The 24,949-nt window shown below is 40.2% G+C and overlaps 1 protein-coding gene across 3 annotated transcripts in view; it reads left to right on the top strand.

The window, feature by feature from the left end:
• The window catches only part of LOC102695101 (glycerol kinase), a 28,744-nt gene that overhangs the window by 1,782 nt on the left and 2,013 nt on the right, over positions 1-24,949 (top strand). The window contains exons 2-20 of one of the 3 annotated variants that reach the window (XM_069178749.1): positions 5,062-5,135; positions 5,565-5,671; positions 6,120-6,197; positions 7,283-7,362; positions 7,968-8,105; positions 8,800-8,909; positions 9,170-9,236; positions 11,041-11,058; positions 14,447-14,482; positions 14,816-14,883; positions 15,684-15,726; positions 16,040-16,120; positions 16,610-16,688; positions 17,196-17,292; positions 18,666-18,750; positions 20,401-20,521; positions 20,700-20,843; positions 21,427-21,513; positions 23,469-23,555. In XM_069178749.1, the coding sequence (XP_069034850.1) occupies positions 5,062-5,135; positions 5,565-5,671; positions 6,120-6,197; positions 7,283-7,362; positions 7,968-8,105; positions 8,800-8,909; positions 9,170-9,236; positions 11,041-11,058; positions 14,447-14,482; positions 14,816-14,883; positions 15,684-15,726; positions 16,040-16,120; positions 16,610-16,688; positions 17,196-17,292; positions 18,666-18,750; positions 20,401-20,521; positions 20,700-20,843; positions 21,427-21,513; positions 23,469-23,555 (1,600 nt within the window). The remainder of the gene's footprint in view (positions 1-5,061; positions 5,136-5,564; positions 5,672-6,119; positions 6,198-7,282; positions 7,363-7,967; positions 8,106-8,799; positions 8,910-9,169; positions 9,237-11,040; positions 11,059-14,446; positions 14,483-14,815; positions 14,884-15,683; positions 15,727-16,039; positions 16,121-16,609; positions 16,689-17,195; positions 17,293-18,665; positions 18,751-20,400; positions 20,522-20,699; positions 20,844-21,426; positions 21,514-23,468; positions 23,556-24,949) is intronic. The other 2 variants (XM_069178750.1, XM_069178751.1) reach the window with 2 other exon arrangements.

The raw sequence follows: 24,949 nt of genomic DNA, 5'->3' as shown, positions 1-24,949 counted from the left end.
CGATTAATTTTTTATTTAGAAATGCTTTGGTCAACAGTTTGGCACTATGTGAAAACCTTTATAGGCCTTCTGGAGAAAAGGGGTGATCGCGAGTAAAAACTGAAAACGGACCGAAGAAAAAACGTGCATAAGGAATTCTCCTGCCCTTTAAATACGTGTTTTTACTGCCCTGTCCCCTTAACAGTATGATTGGTAATTTGCTAAGCAGTCAGATTCTAGAGGCAATTGCATTTAAACAAAGCAACTTACACCTACCGCAAGACAGTCAGTGAAATTCCATTCCTGGCATGCCGCAGTGAAAGGGACCAAGCCAAATAAGAAGAGCTACAGGTGTCACCTGTCTGACCAAACAGCTGATTGGGCACCATGTGAATATTGATATTTATAGCTCCACCTCACCCACATTGACTTCCTGCTCCCTCCACTGAGGAGCATGTAAATAACAAACTGTCTGGCCATAGAAGGAGCAGTCTCCTGGAAAGCAGGAAAATAATACAGGTTGAGATTACTACAGAATCAAAGAAATAAATATGGGTACACAGGTTTCAAGACGGTTAAAAAAAAGCCCACGATGTAAATCGACTTGTGCTGTCCTGTGATACAAGAGAAACAAAATTAGGAGATCTACAATACGTACCTTTCAACTACTATAATCCAACACACAATGACAAAAAGTCTGTGCCTCTTACAACAGTTCTCTTAGCTTGGGGATATTTATTGATTATTCTTAGTTGGTCTCCAGCTGCTCATGTTCAAAGACTAGACAACTGGGGAACTAGATAGTAAAGAGCAGGTTAGATCAATGTTTTTTATAAAGCCATAATGCACACATTACCAATCAGGTAGCTAGGTTTATTCCATGCTGAAAAGAGAAGAGAGAAAACGCAACGTTTCGGCAGTGGAGCCTTCTTCAGGTGTGAGAAAGACAGGGCAGTAAGCAAAGGTAATGTAGTGGGAGAACAAAAGCTGGGAGAGAGGATGAGCGAGAGGCCCATCTGAATCAAAATCTGGGAAAATCTGGTCGTTGTGTTCAGTGGAGCCTGACTAACAATCCTAGGTTTATAAAATTGTTGAAAGAAATGTTAAACCACTTCTAATTATTTGAACCTGCTCCCTTGATGTGTCACCAAATGTATGAAACATTCTTTACATTAAGATTTTTTTTAATGTAAATAGCAGAATCAAGGTTCTTAACTTAATTCCGTAGGTCACAAGTCATTTATGCATTTAGTATTAATGGTACTTGGTTAATGATAAATCAGGAGAGTAGCAGGGCATAGGATAGGCTAAGGGCTGTCATCCTAGTCAATTATCAAATTAATACATTTAAAATTAGTGTTATTCAGAGAGTATCATGCTTAAGTATCTGCTCAAAGTGAGTGTATTACATTTTACTTGGTTTGTTGGCTGACATCTACAGAAAGTGGTTTTATTGCTGTTTCACTGTTTAGACTGCTTGGAGGGCTGTCTCAAAATGGCCTAGAAAGGGTGTTGCAAAAGATTGTGAAAAGGCTGTTCACATTTACAAAAGAAATGATCACAAGGACGAGCTTATGTCTTGGTTGAGTATGTATATGTGGGAGAACAGGATTGAAGAGGACTGAAATTTACCTTAAAGATGTTCTCACGACTGCGAGGCCCAATGTGTTGAAATGCTGTAGCCATCAATTGTGCACAAAGGCTAAATTTATGTTTTAGGAAATGTTAGGTTTGCGTTTCTCCATGAACACTTCACAGGGGAATAAAATTGCCTCGTTAAGTTCCTGCAACTATGGATCCTTCAACACAAACATGTCAAAGTAGATAAGGCCAAAGGGTCCATGTGTTATTAAGGCATAGAAGCAAGTGTCTTTTTCAGTTGGATGATGCCCACAGGCACTGCTCAGAATCACTGTTACTAAGAACATTAAAAAGCATGTCGTAAACATTAAAGAACAAACAGGGTATCCATCTTCTAAGTCAGACAGGGAGTTGTCTTGATTGACATCTTTGAACATCTAACACTAATATAAACAGCAACCACGCATTGATAAACAATTGGTACAAAATATCGGAAATAATCTATTGTTCATGCTATGAATAGTGTTCACCCGCATAACAATGCTCAGTGAAATATTGTTCAGCTATCAGAGCACAAATATCAGAAATACGCTGTTTCTAGGGGTGATTATTATTAGTCCTTTAGCTGTTTAAAAAACCCGCACAAATTTAATCTCTCTACATCTCTAAAATAGTCGGCACACAGTGTTTAAATTCTAATGATATGGTGTGTCGAGTTACTTTCAGCCGATTAAAGAAGTAGCAACTAGAAGTAGAAAGTCACCGGAGATTTCCTCCAATTTTTAACAGGGGTTCGCATTAAATGGTTAAAAATCTGCTTTACTAACCCCTCTACAATTTAACGCTGGGGATGGCAAAGATTAACTCGAGTGAGATAATGTGTACTTGAAAAATACAAAATGCTGTCACAGTATGAGAGCTGTGTGAAATTCCAGAATATGGTATTAGAAGTTTTCGTTCAGGGTGATACTTTATATCCATTTGTCCACACCGAGCGTTGTTCTCTGAAGTTTGTGAATCCAGTAATATGTTCCGTGAGACGAGAACCTCTTAAATTGGCTTGACGCAACTCCGCCAACAAATTGCTTGTGGAATACTGTGTGGAAATTGGTGTTGAGGGTTGGGAGGGGCTAGCTGCTGTTATGGGAAATTAGCTTGTAAAATCAGACCCCTCCCATCCCCTCCTCTCAGAACAGGACCCATTTGGTGAGATCATCTGATTAGGCAAACTTCCACAGGACCTTTGCAGGTCACATTACACTGACGCGTGCTTGTCACGGGGGAACAGGACAGCAGTGTAGGAATGGGAACATGCCTGGCGTATACTTATCCTTATTTCTGTAGAAGATTTCTCTTCTGCGCCTCCTGTATGCCAGTGTTACAAGCTGCTGCCTGGCTGCTGGAGCTAAATCTGAAATCATTGTGACACACTCCTGGTAGCTGTGGCTGAACCATAAAAAAGAAATTGCACGGACGGCTATTAAAAGGCTCGGTCATGCACTTTGTCTTGCGCTCCCTCCCGGACTGTGGGCCGCGGCCCAGCTTTGACAGCACACTGGAGAAATCCATTCTCTCTTCGGACGGAGATCATGAGAACAGAGCTGGAGTGAATGATTGCCAGTCGTTTCACGTGCAAACAGACTTCTTTTTGGCCCTGAAAGGTGGCAGTGGCAGAGATCCATTGGCTACAATCAGACGGTGCTGTCATGGAAGCAGCCGGATGGACGAAACAGAAGTTTACAAAACTTAAAAGAAAATATCCCAGAACTATGTAATAAGAGCAGAGACCATGATCATTATTTTCAAGAGCAATTTTTGTCTTTTGTTCCAGTCATCCTGTCCTTTGGATCCTATCTTACATTGGATATGCATAAGACTTGTTTCTCTGAAGTAACATTTGGTACTGAAGTCCAAGACTGGTGCTAATCTGTGAAACCAGTTGCCACTGGTTTAGAAACAGGTGAATGAATATACAGAGAGGACTTTGATGTGCTCATATAAGGCTATCCACTGAACTGATTAGTGTTCAGTTCACACAGCTATACTTGTTCACACTTAACACTTTCCTGAACTAGCTGCCCCAGCTAGCGCACACAAATAAATTAAAATCTGAAAATCATGTTTATAAATGATTTAGAATATGGTGTTTTATCATGCTCAGGACACAAGAATTACTACTGTAACTTTATTACGTTGTGGTTGAAGCACTAGCTGCTAGCTAAATTGCAGTTCAGTGCTGTTATTAACATGGATGTCTCTGCATGTTTTGTGTGAAAATCAACCTTCTGGAATGTCATGGAGTCAAAACTTTTCGATCTCTAGTCATGTTTTCATTTGCACTGAGGAAGGTTTTTTTTTTTTTCCATCTATACAGAATCCCAGGTTCTAGGGTGTTGCCCAAAATAGGACCACACAAGTAGAATTTAATTAATATGAATGGTGTGTGATTTGGCTGGTAATCTTCTAAATGAACTTGTTTTCAGAGGCCTGTCAGCTTGCACCTCATTCCCTGAACCGATGAGTGTTCTACTGAATGAATTATGTAAGATAGCCTGATTGACGTTTGCCCACCAACATGGGTCAGGTTTCTTCATAATTCTTTAGCGCTTTTGTTTTGCAATACATTTTGAAATTATCTGCATCATTCCCCACTCAAAAAAACAAAATAACAGAACTGCTGTTCAGTGGTTTCAATGAAATTTAACATTTTGATTTTGACATCCTACTCTTACTGATGCTGACTGGCTTTCAAAGGATGTTCTGCAGTGAAATGGGCTAGTTGAGCCAAGTGGCCTTCTCTAGTTTGTATTCTTATGTTCTTTGTAATGCCTTCATATAATCTGAATTCTCAGTGTCATTCGTGGATATAGTTAAATTGATTTTTTTACATTCTTTACAGGGACTTAGTTTCTGTTAATTTCATAATGGCTATGTGAATTGCAGATGTGTGCAGGGTTTGTCGAGCAACATCTTACAGTTTTGTAAACATAAACAAGGCAGGGACAGGGGGAGAGGATAGAGGTATCGTTAGGGTCTCTGGACTCATTCTCAGAGGATCATGGGTTCATGTTTGGTGTCTGTATTTGGCCAAGGAGCTGACCACACCGCATTGCCATCTGTGGGATTCTGACTGAACGTCTCTTAAGAAGTTGTGTCCTTGAGAAAGATGCACTACTCCATTTGCTCCAGTCTACACAGGTGTAGACGTTCTTACCAGCATTCACTAGAGCGTTAAGTCAGCAATGGATTTGCGTCCCTTTCAGGTGGAGAATTGTTCTCTGTTCCTTATTGCTAATAGCAGAACCCCTGACAAGCTCCAGCCTCTTGAACCAGAAGGACAGAAAGATTTGAACCTGAACATTATTCTTCATATGCTAAAGCAATTTTCTTTTTCAGCAGCACTTCTGAGCTGCGTTTTCCTACATTTTTGTCCAGGACTTCATTCTGATTCTCTGTTTTGAGATGCACGAATTTACATGCGTGTCTGTTGCTCATTTTCAGGTTTTCAATGCCAAAACAGCCGAATTACTGAGCCACCACCAGGTTGAGATCAAACAGAATTTCCCTAAAGAAGGGTAAGTATACAGGAAACATACTTTTTTTTTTTCTGCGTTGAGGGTGGTAACGTCTCAATCTACAGTAGCTGCTTCTTTACCAATCTCAGAAGTGCATTGTGTGGCTTAAACTGTGACTCGTGAGGGAGGCATAGTCGATGACCTGACATGCACAGCAAGATCGCACCCTGCATGTTAAATTGTCTTTCTCTAATTCCTCTCTAAGTTCTACATCACTGAATAGGATTTTGTTCTGTAGAATCGGAAAGCTGACATTGGAGGGGGGGGGGGAACAGATGTTTGCCATAGGACGGAATCGAGTGGCACCTTGGATATTTAATTGGATGTTAATGGAAGAAGTTTGGCTTGAAAGGCAGTTCCCTCTAGAGAGGGATAAAATGCAAAACCGAATCAGTTTTTCTGAAGACGGATGTCATTTATTTTACTTAGATGGGTGGAGGCAGACCCCAAGGAGATCCTGCAGTCTGTGTATGAATGTATGGAAAGGACCTGTGAGAAGCTCTCCCAGCTAAATATCGACATTTCCAACATTAAAGGTATTCTTTCGGTGCTGGAATTCTTCTGGAACCATGGAGCTGTGTGGCAGACGTACTAGTTAGATCATGGATGACGCTTTGAGCGTGAGGGGCATTTGGATGTCCTGATCTGTCAGTCAGATGTGAGCTGGAGTCTGAAACCCAAAGGCAGCTTGCTGCACAGGAGAAACGGACAGCAGCACAGCAGAGCAAATTTGTGAAATCCCATTCAGCCCTGCCTCTTGTTAGAACTACCACTTTTTGATAGCAAAGTTTGTGCATGTTGAGACTTTCCAAACACGGTAATAAGTGATTTTAAAATGCAATTCTTTGTAAGTTTATAATAAGTAAACTTATTTACTTAGAGGTATTCTGTTTTGCTTTGAATGCCTAGAGTTTTTGAGGTGGCTTAAGTCCACAGTATTAATAGTAGTAATAACAATGATAATCTTTGTTTTCTTTTTAAAAGCTATTGGAGTCACCAATCAGAGAGAAACCACCATTGTCTGGGATAAAGAAACTGGAGAACCGCTCTATAATGCTATTGGTATGTCTCATCACTGATACAAATTCAGTGTCTGATCTTGATGAGTTTCCCAGTCAAATGTGCCTGAACATAAACCACACATTAAATCTGTCGTGAAAGATGATTGTATTTTTACACGACATCAGAAAATGGAATTACACAGCACTTGAAGGGCCAGGCAGTGTTTTCTTCCAAAGACTTGCCCACATGCTGCCCTCCCACACTGACAGAATGTCAAGGTTCTTTAACCTCTTTGTGACCTTTGACCTTTATACAGCAGGCCAACAGGTTCCAGCAGGGTCAGACCAGTTTTGCTGACATGGCGCAACAGCTGTCCTTAAACTAGGTTGTGCGGTTTTCTTTGGAATAAGTTTTTGCGATCACTTATTTAAAAAAAAAACTGATTACAGTGAGTCGGATTTAGTCATAAGAATGTTTTCTCATTCACTGTCCTTTACTCAATAAATGATGATCTACATTTCTTTTCTTAGGCAATAGGAGTACTTTAAATAGAGATATACTTGTGCTCAAATTATTTCCTACTTGATTTTTTTTCCGTGTAACTGTTTGAACATGATCGAATGTAACACAGAGGTCTTGTGTGTGTGAAGAAATATTTCCATTGTACTGGCATTAATAATCACCTCTCAAGGCATGGAGGATTTGTATAATGTAGTTTTTAAGGAGTAAGTAGAGGTTAAATCCACAGTAAGTAGTAAAAAGAAAAGACAGTGTTTTAATCCTTGTATCCACAAGCCCGATCCTTTTCTTTCTACTTTTCAGTGTGGAATAAACCTGTGCTTCTTCTTTGGCCTCTCCTCCCTTTCGTTTAGTTGATTGCTGCCTTAGACTACCTGATAAGACGGGCTGTTTTTCTCAGTTCTGTAGATTTTCTTTTAAGAGACAGGTCTTTATCATTTACAGTGCCAGCTAAAGTCTGCTTGAAGATGTATATTACATATTAAAAAAAAATCACTCTGCCATCATCCATGGGTTCAAACAGACCCTGGGAAATGGCACTTCCCCTGTGCCAGTGTTGGCTCGGTACTGTCCCATGCTGCTCCCAGCTGAAATTAAAATGCAAAGGCTTGTCGGTTGACTTGCAGTTTGGCTGGACCTCCGCACGCAATCCACAGTAGAGCGACTGATCAACAAAACACCAGGGAGGAACAAGAATCACCTCAAGGTGGGTTCGAGTGCCCTGGGACCGACTCCCCGCCCTCCCGCTCACCCCAGCCAGCCTGGGACCTTTCCTAATCCAGGCAGACCTTTCAGAACTGCGTCAGGGTGGCCTGCCTCGAGCCCCCGCTTGCCTCCTTTATTCCTTATGGGAGACGTTCGTGACTCCCTTTGCTGCTTTTTCATGTCGTGTGTTTGAAGGGCAGAAACGGCGCTTGGCTGTTTAAAGTCTTCTGTGGTTCTGAAGCTTCCGGCAGGTGGAAAATAAATTGTAAATCAAAAATCCAGGGAGCCCCAAGTGCTCAGACGTGCAGGGCATTTACAGGCTTTAGTTCAGTCTTCAGAGTAACACTTTACATCGAAAGGCTTTTGCGTTTCTGTCCGTGGAGAAAGGGGCAAGCCTGTTTTTAGATTTAACCCAAGCATCAGTTCCTGTTTGCTTAATTAAATAACAGATCTTCTAAAACTAGAAATGACATGAACCATCGTACTCATCGTGTAAATCTTCTGCAAAGACATCTCCATATAGTGTTACAGATATTCATTCAAATGTTTTAGAGAATGGTTTGGGGAAAAAAAAAACCCTGTCTTTATCTGCTTCCTCTGTACCAGAACAAGACGGGACTCCCAATCAGCACGTACTTCAGCGCGGTGAAGCTGCGCTGGTTGATGGACAATGTGGAGGAGGTCCACAGTGCAGTTCTGTCAGGACGAGCTATGTTCGGCACCGTCGACTCCTGGCTCATCTGGGTAAGAACCTTTAGACAGTCACTGATCCAACCTCCTTAGGGGTAGAGAAATACAACCAGTTTGCGTCTTATGTGCGTAATTATTCTGAACCGAATGTGTGACAAACAAGGAGAATGTGTTTCTCCTCCAATTACTGTGGATCTGTGGATCAAAACACACAGTTTAGAGACTCGCGTTTCTTGTTGTGAAATCAATCGCGTCTCCTGACGAGACAATGAAGGGGTGGCCCCTTTTGGCAGCAACTTTTCTAGGCTCCTGATAAAGCAGTTGTTCCTTGAATCTGATAATCTGACCAAAACAGTCAACAAATCAACGGGATGACATGAATAGACAAAGCAACAGTTTGACAGATTGACTTATCAGATAGCAGTCTGCTTGTCCTCATAGACCAGCAGGCACCAGGAGCACAACAGCTGTGATCTCACGGCTTTTAAATAAAAACAGATCAAAAGAGTTAACCTTGTTTTTTGCAGTTTATTAGAGAACCTTGTATCTTAGTAGAGATCCGTGTATTTGCCCTGGACTGAAGACACATTCCCATTCTACTTTAATTACTGTATTGGATTGCATGCTCTTCCTTTTGAACCTTTAGCCTTAAACTATTTTCCTGTCTTGCTCACATACTGTAGCCACAGTTCCTAATGGAGGTCTGTTGTTCTCCTGCCCTTTTCCCTCACTGTCTGGATAACTGAAGTGTCTGACAGGAGGTAGGCAAGGTGGCGTTCACTGCACGGACGTGACCAATGCCAGCAGGACCATGCTGTTTAACATTCACACTTTGGAGTGGGACCCTGATCTGTGCAAGTAGGTGGTTCAGTTACTCTTTTCATTTGAGCACAGCATACAGTGGTGATGTCTGATCCCAGCCCTGAAGGGGGCACAGTTCACTGGGATTTTTAGGAAATGGCTAATCCTCATCATAAGGAAAGACCTGGAAACAGAGGAGAACAGAGCAGCTCATCGGCCATTTGACTCCACTCAGGTCTTCTCTTTTTCAGTGATATCCGTCTTGGTTATTTCCTGTTTTTAAATGCGTGTTGTTGTTTTTTTTCTGGGTGATTTAGGTATTTTGATGTTCCAATGGATATTCTGCCAAAAGTGAGAAGCTCCTCTGAAATATATGGCTTAATGGTAGGTTTTTAAAAGTTCCCTTTCCATTTTTGAAATAGCGGCTTACTGTTTACAGTAGAAATTATATATTGATATCGTCCTGTCTCAAGCAGAGCACATAATAACAGAGCTCTTTCTGATATCTACACATTCTCCAGTTTAAGATGTGGCTCTATTTCTGGTGCCTCATCTACTGACAAATGCCATGCAGGTGCAAAACATACGTTGAACCTTGACAATGTGCCTCGTTCCAATGAGACTTGAAATCGGTTCAAACTGTTTAAAAGATGGGGCTCAGTACAGACAGGGGAATGACCATTTGGTTCTGAGGATTTTCAAGTATTTAGAAAGAATAGTAAGTAGTATAGTAATAGTAATAGACTTGAACTCAAATTTTTGCACACTAGTTTTTATTTATCTCTGTGCTGTATAGTGTTAAGTGTTTCAAGCCAGAAACTGTATTTCGTTTCTTCACTTTTCAGTGTCACTATTCAGTACTGCTTTGGTGAAAGCCATATCTACAGTATGTTTGAGCTTGTGATTCAGAATGTTTAGTTTAAAGACTAAATTAATCATGCAGAAGTAGGCAATAATACCGAGTGTAGACGTGTTGGTGGGAAACAGAGGCATTCAGAGGAAGACAGGAGTCTTGAAACAAACCTTTTATGTGCGTTTTATTTGATGACACCCCATTTGATGGTTTCTAATAAAAAATAATAAAATATAGGGATATTTTTTAGTTAAAAAAATATAACAGGCAAATGCATAACCTTCTCTTACGATTTTTTTTAATCAACATTTAGATTGTTTAGTTTATGTGCATTACCTGTGGGGGTTAGTCTGTGTAAACAATGAGATGATTGGGCAGACAGACTGTAAATACTTCAGACTTGAGCACCTAAAACCTCTCCCTCCATGGCCTGTCATCTGTCATCAATGGTTTCATTGTCCAGTTCAAGTGGCAGTTAAAGGCCTTGGAGACAAAGCCAAAGCAATGCAAGCTGGAATGAGAGACGTTTGTCTGAATTGTTGTAGCTTAGGATGCAGCAAGTTATTTTATTTTACATCTTTTCACCCAGGAGGAATTTAAACCTTGTGTTTGTGATGGGGAAGACCTAGAAAATACAGTTTGCAACAAATCAATTGTAAAAATAAATATCCTCTAATATATTGATGATGCGAAATCCAAAAAGCATGGTATTAGCTCTGCTTGTCATACAGTAGGTATTGGTTGAGTTTTAAATACTTAGTTCCTAATTCCTTAGTGACTTTGACCAATGAAAGTGCTCATATACAGTACAGAAGTCAATGAAGGTATGTCATTTGCTGATCTCCTATGAAGCCTTTTGCACAAAGAGACTGTTATTTGCATCGGTTGTGTACTGTTTTTGCCTGGCTGGTCTGTTTTACACTGAATGAAAGAAAGGTCCAGAACTGTGCATTAAACCTTTGCTCCACAGCACACAAAGTTATCCCTGTGAATAATGGCAGAAATAAGAAACAGCTTCCTTGCTATTTCCACACTGTAACTACATTTGCATTTAAAAAAATACTTTATGTTGTAATAACAACAAAACAAAAACTGAGCTCATGCATACTATTGGAAATAGTCGTTTCTTGATTCAGCCATTATTTCAGATTTGTATACAGTGATTACTTGGAAGTCCTCCTAAGCAGAAACACCAGTTCTTGAATTTCCCAGGTCTGGGAACACAGTTTTGCTGTGGAGAAAATCCTCTTCAGCTGTCATATCTACATGAGGGAAGAGATTTTCAGGTTCAGATCTTCATCTTTTTCTGTCATGTCTCTCTCTGCTGACTTGTAGAAAATAAGCTCTAGTCTGGTGAGTAGGAGTTTTTCTCGCATGTCCCACTTGTGGTTCTGTTTCCCTCCTCGTACAATTCAAACAATTAACGGTGCATTTCCAATTTCTTGCCAGTGACAACAAGCAGACAAAAAAATATATATATTTTTGAATTTGGATCAGGACTGACCACATTTCTTTTATCTTTGGTATGATCAGGCCAACGATATAAAGTTTACAATTAACTTATTGGCTTCATTGCATAACAGAACCTGAAGTTTTTTTGTGTGTGCAAGTGTTCAGAAATGATTTCCGGCTGACGGGGGATCCAAAAACAGACATGCACCTCAGCTGGAGGGATCCAATTGGGTTTGAGTTTTGAGGTTTATTTTATGTGAGGGGCTGTGGCTTACTGTACAGACTGCTTTAGAGGAAAATAGGCTTTCTGGAGTTGTAGGGCAGCTGGCACAGTTTCTGAATGAAGTCAGTCCTTGGGCGTCTGTCTGCCACGTTGGAGGGCAGCTATTGGAAATGTGCTGGATGCGTTTTCTCTCCGTTTGCATGTTTCCTGCCACGAGGCTCTGTTGTGACACCCTGCACCCTTTGCCCGGGCAGTGCGAGGGTCAGGGCTGCGACAGTCCCTGCTCGTGACGGGGCCCGGCACGGTGACTTGACAGCACTCGCTCGCTCCCCAAAGCTCTTCGCTCCAGCAGGACAGGTTCACATGTGAGCGGTCAGGCGTTAAACAAGAGCCCAGCAGAGCAGGAAACCGGCCAAGAGCAAATTGTGTCTCTTGGGGTAAACAAGTCTGCCACAGTCGCTGGGAAACTGTCCAGGGAGAGAAGGGATTATCGTAAAGGTACAGGGACAGCCCATTTTGTTAGTTGCCTTTGCTCTTACATGAGGAGAGGGCCTGTTTAGTGGTTAAACCCCTCTGCTGAGTTCACCTCCTGATGCAGATAATACTGCTACACCCTTGAGCAAAGTACTTGACTCTGGCTGATTCTGTCACCTCAGCATACTGTAATAAAGGCAAATTCAAAGACTTGAGTAAGCTTTACTGGTATGACCAACGGATTATAGTGTTGCCAAAACAATATAACAATATTATATAATTGGACGTGGACAGGTATCACATAAAACATTATTTGACAGGCTCCCTCTCTGTTCCTCAGGCTGTGACAGGAGATCGCATACTGAGCTGCCAGTGTTATATATACCCAATGCAGAACGCCAGCCAGGGGGCTCACAGCCCTGTGAGCTACTCCTAAAGGACTTCATGTGCTCATGTACAGTACACGAGCTCTGCATGGTTACAATGTGTCTTCCTCAGAGTTTCACAGTCTAGCGAGCATGTCTCGCAGTGCTCAGTGAAGGAGGGAGGTTCAGTTCGTTACATGACAAAGCAGGACTGTCAGAATAATAATAATAACATAAATAATAACAAAAATAACACCAATAACAACAACAGCAATAATAATTAATAACAATTAATTATTAATAATAATTAATAATTATAATAATGAGAGAGGTGACACACTGGCTCAGAGCTGCTGCACTCTCTAATGTAGCTGAATGTTACAGCAGCCAGATGGAGTGAAAAGGTTTGGTATATAGAGACCCTGTGCCTTGGCCCTTTCTGCATGTTGGCACCACCTCCTGTTTCCCTGTTCTGTGTGTTGGTTCAGTTTTCTTCTTGTTTCTGGCTGCCGTCTGTGTTTGCCATCGAGAGGTGTTGCCGGAAATGCATGCGTTGTTTCTAGGTTTCGGCTTTGTTAACAGTGCAGTGAAGCTAAGTGTGTTTTTTCTGCGTACTTCTGCTGGGTCTACTCAGTATGCCAGGGTTGACGTTTATCACTTTTGTAAACGACTGGTAAACGTCAATGAGCCCGACAAGCTGATAGAGTTGTAGCTAAGATTGTCCGCATTTTCAATTCATCCAGCTCTTTTTACATTTTTGCGTTCCAAATTATTGTGATAATTTGTATTACCTTATTGTGACAATGTAATCATTTTCGTATTTTCTAAGTAGAGTACTTCATATAAGCGCTTTGAGAAGCCACCTTTAAAAGTGCTATATAAAATAAAGTTTTTTTTTATTAGTGTTACATCTAGTGCATATATATTTGCTGTATGATACACATTTCTCAATCAAAATATCTGACTTGTTTTGGGAAGAAAAATTCTCAGCTGTGCCATTTTTTAAAAAGATGCGTTTTTTTCATAAACATTAAATTAAAGCCACTGGGCTAGAAAATGTGAGTGTCTGGCTCCCGAGCTGTTCGTAGGTTCTGTGTGGATTGCGATCACTGGCACACAGCCTGTCGCTGTAGCAGGCAGCTTCTAAAATGACTCCATAAACGAAAGCTGCAGTTGTGGCAGCAGCAAGGCAGGCCGAACCCTGCTGGCATGTCTAAGGGCCGATGGTGAGTGACAACAAAGCTGCTGTAAAAGTGCATATTATCAACCGTAAAAAAAATAAAATAAAAAAAGAGCTTTATAATACCTTGTAAGTATTGCAGGTTCCAGTGTTACAGTCTAATGTAAATAGGAGATTTCCAGTCTCGAGCGGCACTGTAGATGAACATGGGGCAGGCATTCTCCTCCTAATTGGGAATGAAAGACCTCTTCTTTGCTGTCCACTTGCGCATGCTTGTGAACAGCTAGAAATAGGTCTGGGTGACACCGTAAAGAGGGGAATTGGAGCTTCTACAGAAGGAGCCAGCACATCCACATGTTCTTCGATAGGGGGAAAGGATGAGATCCGTCCTGGGGCTTGACTGTCCACAGCTGACCAGGGCCTTAAGGACAGTAAAGTTATAATGAGCAGGATCCTGAGTAAAAATCTAAAAGGAAAAGACGTTTAAATGTACAATATATTTTTCTAATTTGGTAAAACAAATATCATTTTAATCTTTTGTAAACATTTTACCAGCTTTTTAAAACCTTACTGAGGGATGAACAGTTCACAAGCCTGAAACCAGGGGCAAATCTCACTTCCTGGAGAGCCTGTTTTCTTCCAATCTGAGTAGCCAATTAAACAATTAACCTAATTATGTTTTTTAGTCGGATACATGAAAGGTATCAAGGACTTTTACTTTTAATTACTGAAATCTGACTGTGTTAAAGTTAGTTACACCTCAGAGCCAAGTTTGACCCATTGTGTAACTGAGAGCTCAGGTTGGAACAAACCCAGGTGACAGATCCGCCTGGAGCGGAGTCTGACACTGCTCACGGTGTCTCTTGTTAGTAATGTGCACTGTACTGTGTCACTACACTTCAACCATAACAAATGTAGGTCTTTTCGTCACACTCTGAATTGCCTCTGTTAATGACATGGCATTAATAAATGGATCCATTGTGCTTTTTTTTCCCCACTGGACCTTGTTATACTGATTTTGCATGTGTTTCTTTTCTTTTTAAACAGAAATCAGGCTCACTTAGTGGAGTCCCTATTTCAGGGGTAAGTCTGGGCAAATGACTACTGATCAAGTAATAAAGCAAGCAGCAAAGACTCAACCTAACTTCTGAAATGGACAATAGTACATTTGATCTATCTTAAGAACCGTAATGTATTATTCAAACATTCAGTAGCATTCCTTTTCAAAATGTACAACTCATATTTTCCATTGCTTTGAGATTTTTGTTTTCAGTGCTATGAATTTCTACACTTTTCATAGCTAATCTCTGAACTGTGGTGACATTCCTTTGTCATCTCTGGTGTAACTTCATTCTGTTCACCTTGTGCTTGTTCTTGCCGGAGTGGATCAAACAAATATGTACCCCACTATTGCAGTGTCTGGGTGACCAGTCAGCAGCTCTAGTTGGACAGATGTGCTTTCAAGATGGACAAGCCAAGAACACGTAAAGCTTTTCTCTTTTTATAATTTCTTAATGTCTGTAGCGGCTTCCTGCCTTTGGATTTCCTTGACGATGATCATCAAACATGATATAAAATAAGGACACAGCCTCTCCCCAACCAATCGGAGCCACCATGTGCTGTGTTTTTTTTATTCTGATTGTTGGGAGTCCTAGGTGATTGTAAATCTAGTCTTCACTCACCGATAGCGCAGTTAGGCTGGAAAAGTGCAGAATCTCAGTATTATTCATGTTTGAGTAAAATAATCTAAAACGGGAATAGCTGATCTGGCAGCAAAACACTCAGTTGGAACCTGAAGTGGAAAATTAGATAACCCTGTTTCTGAGGGTCCCACCGGAATGTATGTCCCCCAAAATTTGAAGGAATCTGTTGTCTCTATAATGATGATGGAGAGCTTTATGCTCTGGGCACGTCTCATGTCAATAATGATTTCCGTAGTTTTTGCTGATTTCAGTGAAAGGTCATTTTCAAAGCACCAGGCTGTTTCCTGGTCAATCTGTCGGAATGGAGCCTTATCATTACCTGACAGAAGGCCGACCATAGTAGTATCAACTGTATATTTAGTAATCTCAACCCAAGATGTGACATTGTCTCTAAAAAGGGAGAAATTAAGTTAAGTCAGACTGTCTTCCTGTCCGTCTCAAGATATTCTTACACATGGCCAAATAATAATCCACTTTAGTAATAATCCACAACAAGACTATAATAAAGCACATAAGTGTTCATTATTTGTCTTTATTTCATTGAAGTCACCCTTTACGCTGTTTGAATTGTTTTATTTCAGATATGGGACTGGTTGCTTTTTGCTGAATAACACTGGTCAAAAGGTATGGACATCACTTACAAAAGAGTGAAAAACGCATGAATGCCCTGCCCTTTGGAGCCGGTTGACTTGAACTTGCACAAACATGCACTTTTAGCAAGCTGTACTAAAGGGGAAAACAGTGCAGCATCGGGGAAAATAGAAAAATCAGGAAATGACTTCAACTGAAGCATTTTTACTCCTGACAGGAGTGAGTCGGTCACATTTCTTATTTCCCCAAATCTGGCAAAGGGATGATGGGAAAATTGCTTTAGTTCTGTTGGGATGGCGTTAGTCTGTCAGTGGAGTCAGTCTCTCCCTGCGTCTCTTTTCTCTAGCCGGTGATGTCCGATCACGGTCTGCTGACAACTGTGGCCTACAAGCTTGGTCGAGACAAGCCTGCCTGTTATGCACTTGAGGTAGGTGCTACATTTTCTGTTGCCATCTCTCTTTTCACAGAACCCCAGACCAGATTTAAATTTAATGTAAAGTCTAGATATAAAAACATAAGTAGGGTTAGCAATGAGAGGAGGCCATGTTGCCCATCTAGTTTATCTAGTTAGTAGCTGATTGATCCGGAGATCTCACCCAGCTGTTTCTTGGGGAAAAAAAACAGGGGATCAGCTTCAACCATGTGGGTGGGTAGTCTCTTCCACACTCAGAAACAACCTATTGCCTCTTTGTTATAATAATATAATAAATAACAATAAATGTTAATAATAATTAATAATATATATATAATATAATTCATAAATGCATTTCCGCATAGTTTCCCAGGTAAAAACCTAACTAAAAACTTGCACCAATAGCGTTCATTCCAAGATTTCTCCAACGGCAGTGTTGCAGAAATGTGTTCGAGAGTGTGCCCTGACAGAGGGGCTGAGCTTTCTCCTGGACCTGTCTTCTAGGGCTCGGTAGCCATCGCCGGAGCCGTGGTTCAGTGGCTGAGGGACAACCTGGGGATCATCCAGAGCTCAGGAGAGATAGGTGAGTGTTCTGGCCTTTTCACGCATGTAAAAGCACCGGATGTTATAGGTTGGTCATTGGTTATTTATTGTTTTTACCGCCTCTCAATCTATATGTGTCTCGTATATATGTGTCTCGTATATAGGAAGTATAATGAAGTACAGTACATGAACGTTAAATAGTACATTATGGTGTTTACCTATTGCATAAAGCTGTAAGACAGTTTTTCCTTCTGTAACACTGATATCTGCATCTCAGAGTTTTTTCTAATCACTGGCTGTGAAGCACATTAACACTGGTTTCTGCTCTGTATTAATGTGCATCTTTAAAGTAACATTATTTTTATAGATTTAGTCAAAAGATCACAGGGACAATGACCAGAGAATGACGAGCGTAGCCTTTTGTATCTTCACACACACAGTATTGCCTCATCAGAAATGTGTGTCGCAGAGCCTCATGGTGATGAAGGAGGTGTCGCGCCGAGAAAGTGAAATTTCAGCCCGTGCTTCTGTTCTTCTGCTCTCACAGAGAAGTTGGCTGCCAAGGTTGGCACATCCTATGGGTGCTACTTCGTCCCAGCGTTCTCAGGCTTGTACGCCCCATACTGGGAGCCCAGTGCCAGAGGGTGAGTAACACTGTCATTCCAGCTATGATCTAGGTGAGGCAGACAGGTGAGGTCTGCGCTGATGTGGCACACTGAGAGAGCCCACGATTTAATTTGAAGGTTATTCCTTATTCTTTATCTGCCACACAGCAAGAGTTGGTGCAGTTTGCTTTCGGCGTGGCAGAAGAACACCGATAAAGCAGACATACACTGCATACGACATTATATAATGACTACAGATTTGTAATGGAGAAAGAAAAGAAGAACACGGTCACATGCACTCATACAGTAAACATTAACTGTACATATAGCAAACAGAACAGTGAAGGTGAAGCTCACGGGAGGATAAATAGGTGAAGGGGGAGAGTTCAAAGTTCATATGGCAGTAAGAAGCTAAGGTTGAACCGGGTGGACCCTGTAAGGATTGATGTAAAGCGTTTTCCCGATGGGAGAAGCTGAAAAACATTATGAGCTGAATGAGAGGGCTCTGAAATAGTCTTATAGGCGTGATTGGAGGCACGGCTTGTGTGAAGAAATGAAATGGAAGAGAGTTCACAGCCTGGTGTGTTTGTGGCTTTGCAGCTTCCAGTTTTCCCTTTGTGTTGCTGTACAACTCTCCATACCAAATAGTGATGGAAGCGGTCAAAACACTTTGAATTACTGTATGGCTGACGAAGAGGCTGCTGGTACACTCAGTGGTTTTCTTAAGCTGCTGATCATCTGCTGTGCCTTCTTAACTACATGATCTGTGTAGATCTATCTCGCTTTTAAAATCATCACTTATGTATGTCCTCATAAGTTTGAAGGAACGAGTGGTCCCTATAGGATGGTCAGTAATGATGATGGAGAGCTTTGTTCTGGACACAACCCAAGTCAATAATGATTTCTCTAGTTTTCGATGCTTTCAGTGAAAAGTCATTATCAAAGCACCAGGCTGTTCCCTGGTCAGTCTCCTGTCGGTATAGAGTCTCATTATCAGAAATAAGGCCAGCAATAGTAGGATCAACTGTATATGTATGTTAGATTTGATACTGTTTATAAAAAAGGAGAAATTAAGTCAAACTACCTTCCTGTCCATCCCGAGATGTTCATCAATTAATAATCCAGATTTCAATCTTTTGATCAACTGAATGATCAAAGAACATCATTTTCTTTATGAGTGCAGTTATGCAAGTGTTTTGTTTCCTTGTCAATGCTGAGTGCTATACTCTCCAGCACAGCGGGCCCATTGTTCCTTCTGCTGTTTTGGTCTTTCAAGCCAATATGATACTTACTGTCATTCTGCCCTCCTTAAAAAGCTACCGATGTAGCTATGATTTTCATTTGATAAGTGCTTCTTGCCTTTTTTTTAACCTCATTCCTCTGTGACCCTAACAGCCGATTTCTCTCGGCAGCATCATCTGCGGCCTCACGCAGTTCACCAACAGGAATCACCTTGCTTTCGCGGCTCTGGAGGCTGTCTGCTTTCAGACTCGGGAGGTGAGGGGAGCCCCTTCTTTGTCTTTTGTGCTGTTTCCAAAAGGAGTTTACGGAAATACCATTTCCAAAAGCCTGTCAAATTTGCTATGCAAAAAAAGTTGAATTTGCCTTTCGGATTTTGTTTTCTCTTAAGCGTTAGGGGGGAAGAAACATCTTTACAGATGTGCTACGCATATGAAAGTAACAGTTCATGACAGAACTGTGGTGTTTAACTCTGTAATTTTGTCCTTATTCAGCATTACATCACTTCTGCTTAAGAGGGTGCCTCAGTAGCAAGTGTGGTTATTCAGAATGCTGAAAAGTGTTCATCCTCTATCTTGGAGCAAGTAATAGGTTTCATCCATGCTGAAAAGAGAAGAAGGAAAACACAGCATTTTGGCTGTGGAGCCTTCTTCGGGTGAAGAAGGCTCTACAGCTGAAACATTGCGTTTTCTTTCTTCTCTTTTCAGCATGGAAGAAAACTATAACTTGTTCCTTTGCAGCCTACACATACTGACGCAGCTCCCCACCTGAACAACTTTAACATCCTCTATCTTGGCTTTCCTTATGCTCTATTTCTGTCAAGATGCAAAGGGTTATACCTTATATGTTATATAAATGTTATGTTATAGCATGCGTATAGCTCTGATCCCTCTTCCAGGCAGAAGTCCTTACAGAATAACACCATTTCAGGGGGCTATTTCAGTGTGTTTTCCCAGATGGAGATAAACCTAATTCTATTAAATATACAGTCATTTTTATGGTGCACTTAGAGTGCTTGCAAAATCTAAACGATATAAATTTTTTGCACAGTCCTTTGGACCTTACATCAGATAAGAGGATACTGCCCAGTAACTATGGGGCAGATGAACAGGTGGGTTTAGCAGATTGTCTCTTCTGAATAGCAGGACGAATGTTCATTGACAGTTTAACTGTTCGTTGGGCTGGTGATCAAATAAAGAGTCTCATGGAATAGTAAAAACATACCTGCCATAACTGTTGTGGTTGTGGTGATTTATTGTTTTGATTTACACCTCTCTGTAAAAGGTCAGCTTAGATGCTGGACTGAGCACATTGGTGAGAGGATAAGACAATATGTGTGAGTTACAGGGGAATAGTAGTAAAGAGTGGTGCAAAGCATAAGGGCATCACAGGGATCTATATTGGGCCCACTGCTGTTTCCAGTTCTTATCAAAGCTTCTGGTATAGTTACTGAATTTATCAAATGCTCAACACTATAGAAGCGGTAAAGGAAATTAAAAAATAATTTAGACAATATTCATTCTTGGGCAAACATCTTGATGATGACAGTCAAGACAAGTATCACACACGTAAATGGTAATTTTCATGAAACACTTACGTTTGAAGAAGCTTTATGTGAAAAAGCAATAAGATTTTATGCCTATAGAGCTTATATATCTTAAGACAAAATTATCTATCCAATGCATTAGACATATATTGTAAAGTATTCTTTACAGCTTTGGTCACAGTGTTGCAAAGCTGCTTTGGGATCAGTTCAGAGAGGAGGACGGATTCATTCCTGAGCTCAGAGGAAGGCCCCACGCTGACAGGCTCAAGGCCTGAAGTGTTTAGACGATGTACTGGTGATAGGATGTGGGCGTGTTGCAGCAGAGGCTAGCTGTGCCGCTGACTCTCAGGCCTGTGTTGCAGATCCTGGATGTGATGAACCAGGACAGTGGGATGCCCCTCACTCAGCTCCAGGTGGATGGAGGAATGACGGCCAATAAGCTTCTGATGCAGCTCCAGGCAGATATTCTATGTATTCCCGTGGGTAAGAGGCACACAGGATTGTTCCAGACCATTGTCTGTGCTCCCTTATGAGCAATCGGCCTGGGTCTTATTTAGTGTAAGGTAGTTCTCCTAATCGGAGACCACCAGTTCCCCCTGGCCGGCGTCACCCAGTGGTTCAGGTGATGAACTTCTGAAGCGGTCATTTCTGTGTCTTGTAGTGAAGCCCTCCATGCCCGAGACCACCGCCCTGGGGGCAGCCATGGCAGCAGGGTCTGCCGAGGGGGTCAGCGTGTGGAGCCTGGTGCCGGAGGACTTGACCGCTGTCACCTGCGAGAGATTCGAGCCTCAGATCAACCCTGAAGGTACAGTGACTGGACCTCCCTTCCTTCCATCCCAGCCACCTCGGCTGCTGGGTGAAGGTCCATGAAGTTGAAAGTGGAGTTGGATATAAGCGGATTAACCATCTACAAGAATCAAATGTAGACAGAGTGTGACAAAATGAGGCTTTTAAAAATGATTTTGAAGATTTATATTTTAATTGGCCAGTCGGATATAAAATAATTTATCAGGGCAATTTTACTGAGCTTATCTACACAATGCTTTAAAAGAGATCCTCACTTGTTTGAGTTGGAGTAGGGCAAATTTGAAAATTATATCATGCAATTGATATAGACTGTCTTGTTTTTACAGTACACCTATGAATACTTAATTATGCACACATGTAATTCCAATCTAATCTGACAGAAAATTATTTCATGATGGCGCATGGTCAAATGCGTTAAGAATGCAATAAATGATGTTTATGTTTATTCAGCTGAATTCTGCACCATTGGATTAAGTGCATTGGATTGAGTGCAGCAGTGAAACATCCTATGGGTTTTGTAATGAAACAAATGAAACAAAAGTGTTCTCCACGGAGCTTACAACATGCCTGGTGTGTTGCAGAAAGCGAATACCGGTACGCTCGTTGGAAGAAAGCTGTGCAGAAAGCCATGGACTGGGAGAGCACTGAGCCACTTTCAGATGGAAACGGTAAGCAGTTTTTGGATTGAGTTTATAAAGTGAAAAATATACAGAAATACAGAATGTTTACAGTTAATTTATTTCCATGACAGGAACAATCCAGCGTTTCCTGCATGTGTGGCAATGTTGTTCTCCACTAAAGCTGTAGCTTCTGGCGCTTCAGTGTTTTCTGGACTTTTCAGGACTGACAGAGGAAGTTTGGAGTTAAAGGACAGGTGCTTGTAGTTTTAATAAGTGTGAAACACAGTGGCAACAGGTTACAGTGCAATATCAGACATTGCAAGATATACTGTCATGAATGTATACTTTTTGTAAGGTCTTCAGAACACCTATTGTGATTTTTTTTGTTTCCTGATTAAGTCATTTAATTGATGTTTTAATTACTTAACATTTCAAATATGGTCTCTTTCCATACACTATCATTTCCAACCCTATTATTGCTATAAAGCAATCACAGGCTTCAAGTCCTGTATTCTAGTAATGGTTATACTATATACTATATGTGATTCTAATAAAAACAGCAGATATCTGCTTCTTGTACACAGGCCAGAAGTTACCTGAAAAAGTCCTATTTTTCTATCTGTGCTTAAGTTTTTCATGCATTCTGGCTTTTTCCATAATATAACTCAAATTTTTCTCCCAGTATTTAATGAAATACTTTTTGGATTAATGTCTGGAAAGAGCAAATATTGTTCATAAAATTAATTCTTATTGTGGTAGAATGTGAACAGTCTCATATATGTGGAAGTGACAGGCTCAATTTTTTGTGAAATCCTCTGCTCTCATGAGGTAAATTTAGTTTGACTTCTATGAATTACTGTATGTGAATAGTTCTGGAAACCTGAGTAGAATTATATTAAATAAAACCTGTAGTATTACAGTCTCTGGGTTTGATATAATAGCATAGTTAAAATTTCCTACATTATTTTATTTGATTATATGCACACTATGTAACACTGTAACTGAGGCACAGAGCACTAAATCCTACTACACATGCTCTTACATTCTTTAAGAGTGTTGTGACAGATAGATCAGTTCTACTCCTAATGCAAAGTCTGAATTGTAAAGGATTTCATACAGTATTTACAGTTTTAGAGATGCAGGGAGTACAATTCAACGTATCAGGTGTGTATGTGCTTTTTTTCAGTGAAAGCCTGGTTGATTTTATTTGGCATATTATCATGGAAATAGCAAAATGAAGTATATAACATAATCTAATAGCTAAGTAAAAACTAAAAATGACCAAGTAAAACAAAAGAAGAAGCTTCTTAAATATTTTAGAAATATAAAATATAATAAAAGACAGTATTGTTGTTCAGCATATCAAACAGGTGTGTGTATTTTATTGGTCAAATATCTGAAATTGCCAAAAACTTTGTACTTTTTTAGATTAAAATATTAAGTGGGTCTGTTGTATGGAATATTCTATTTTAACAGTAGTTTTATAGGTAAATATTATATATGTATATATTTTTTATCAAATTAATATACTACTGCACTGTGGGTCCTGAAATATAATCAGACAACTAATTTTATTTTAAACTGATATGACTGATACTCTATCGATCACAACTAATTTTGTGATTTTTTGGGGGGGACAATATGAATTATAAGCCCATCTAAACTGGTAATAAATCATTTCAATTTTGGTAACCTGTCAACAGTTTTCAAAGTTAAAAGCCTGTGAGTCTTTTTTTTTGGGAACCATTCTGAAAACGTCACAGAGGGAGATGTAAATTAATACAGAATACCCCACATTCCTCTGACTCACTGTAAGGCTGGAACTCCTGTCTCTGATCCACATTATGACAGTGTTCTGCACATACAGTACAATCATGCATGAGTGAGCTTTGCTGATGATCTGTATGTAATGCTGTAAGAATCCTCTTTATTTATCTATTCCAATGTTTTTTTTCTCCTCTGTCTTGCTTGAATTGGACCCCCATGGTACTGGATGACTGCAGGTGAAACTAGTATCTTCAGTAGCCTGCCATTGGGGTTTTATATACTGGGTAGCATGTTAATGTTAATTGGAGCGAAGAGCATCGCAGGTTAGTTGTGTCATAGTAATAGTAATTTCTAGCCTTTCATTATATGCATATTTTCTCTTGTACATCTTGGTTGCGTGTGCTGTTTGTCAGTTGCTCTTTCCGGCAATACAGGCCAGATTTATGAATGCACCGTGTTCATTTTGTTGCAAAATCTAAAATTACTGAATTAATAAGGAGCTGGTTCCCATCATCAAGGGCCTATTGGAATAAAATTATTACAGCAAAACTGTATTGAGTGATCAAGGCCAGGTGTCTTGGTTTGAGCATGACACTGTTTACCTCATTGCTGTTTCCGGTCTGGTAGATTTCCTTAAGTTAAGGTAGATTTTCTTAAGTTGTGGTGGTAGATTATTTTTTTTTTGCTGCAGTTGGAAAAAAAATACATAAATATGCAAATCACAATTCGGTCCAAGCGCTTGATAAATCTGGCCACAATTTGGTTCTTCTCTGTGGCACCTCGTCCTGTAGAGGGTGTGTATATGTCTGTGGGAGAGGAGGGGCTATGGGTATATCTTAAAAAAGATCCATTATACACACTCACAAAGGAAACTCATTCGGACACGTATTTGACCCCTTAGGGCTGAAGAATAAAAGCCGTCTTTTCAGGGTGACACAGTATTACTTTTTGTCATCTGAAAAACCATATCATTAAAAAGAGTATAAATCCTAAAGCATTGTAGCATAAATGTATTAGTTCTGCAAATTGGAAGTCTGATTTTTTAACTGTCCTTAATTATCTCATAATGCATGATGCCTATGACCTTGATACCATTTAGTATGTTTGCAATACACTGAGACAATGATATGATATAGTGAGAGAAAATCATTGTTTCAGTGTGAGGGAAATGTGAGTAAAGTCTGTTTAAAATAGGATTCATATTTGTAAGCTCTCTTTGCAAGAGAATGGAATATTTGTAGCATCTACAAGCGTTGCTATTTTGTAGTTTTTTGTGTGCATTAAAACACACCTATATGTTTGTGTGTAAGGGAATGCTTAATGTTAATGACTAACCTTATTAAGCTTCCACAATGCATAAGTAAGATCTGTATGATACAAAAAAAATATTTTTCTAATTGTAAGATGGATGTTTAGATGAGTAACTTTTCACCGATAGAATCATAACATTCTTTTTGCTATATTCTTCTATGTATAATCAGATTAGGTGGTTTTGAATGGGTGACATGAAACTACGTGAGCTTTGCAAGACAACATTTCTATATGAAGGACCTGAGCTTTCAATCAGTCCACATTTCAAAACTTTTGTCATGGAACAGGGCTTCATCATGGAGTAAAATGAGAAGCAGATTTTAGGGTGACTAAGTTAAAAACAATATCCAATTGCTTACAGTAATTGTTCAGTTTTGAGATACAGTCTCCTAATATATCTTTTACA

This window comes from Lepisosteus oculatus, chromosome 15 (genome assembly GCF_040954835.1).
Source record: "Lepisosteus oculatus isolate fLepOcu1 chromosome 15, fLepOcu1.hap2, whole genome shotgun sequence".
Lineage (NCBI taxonomy): Eukaryota > Metazoa > Chordata > Actinopteri > Semionotiformes > Lepisosteidae > Lepisosteus > Lepisosteus oculatus.
The sequence above is the reverse complement of the archived record's forward strand: the minus strand, read 5'-3'. Positions and strand labels throughout refer to the sequence as shown.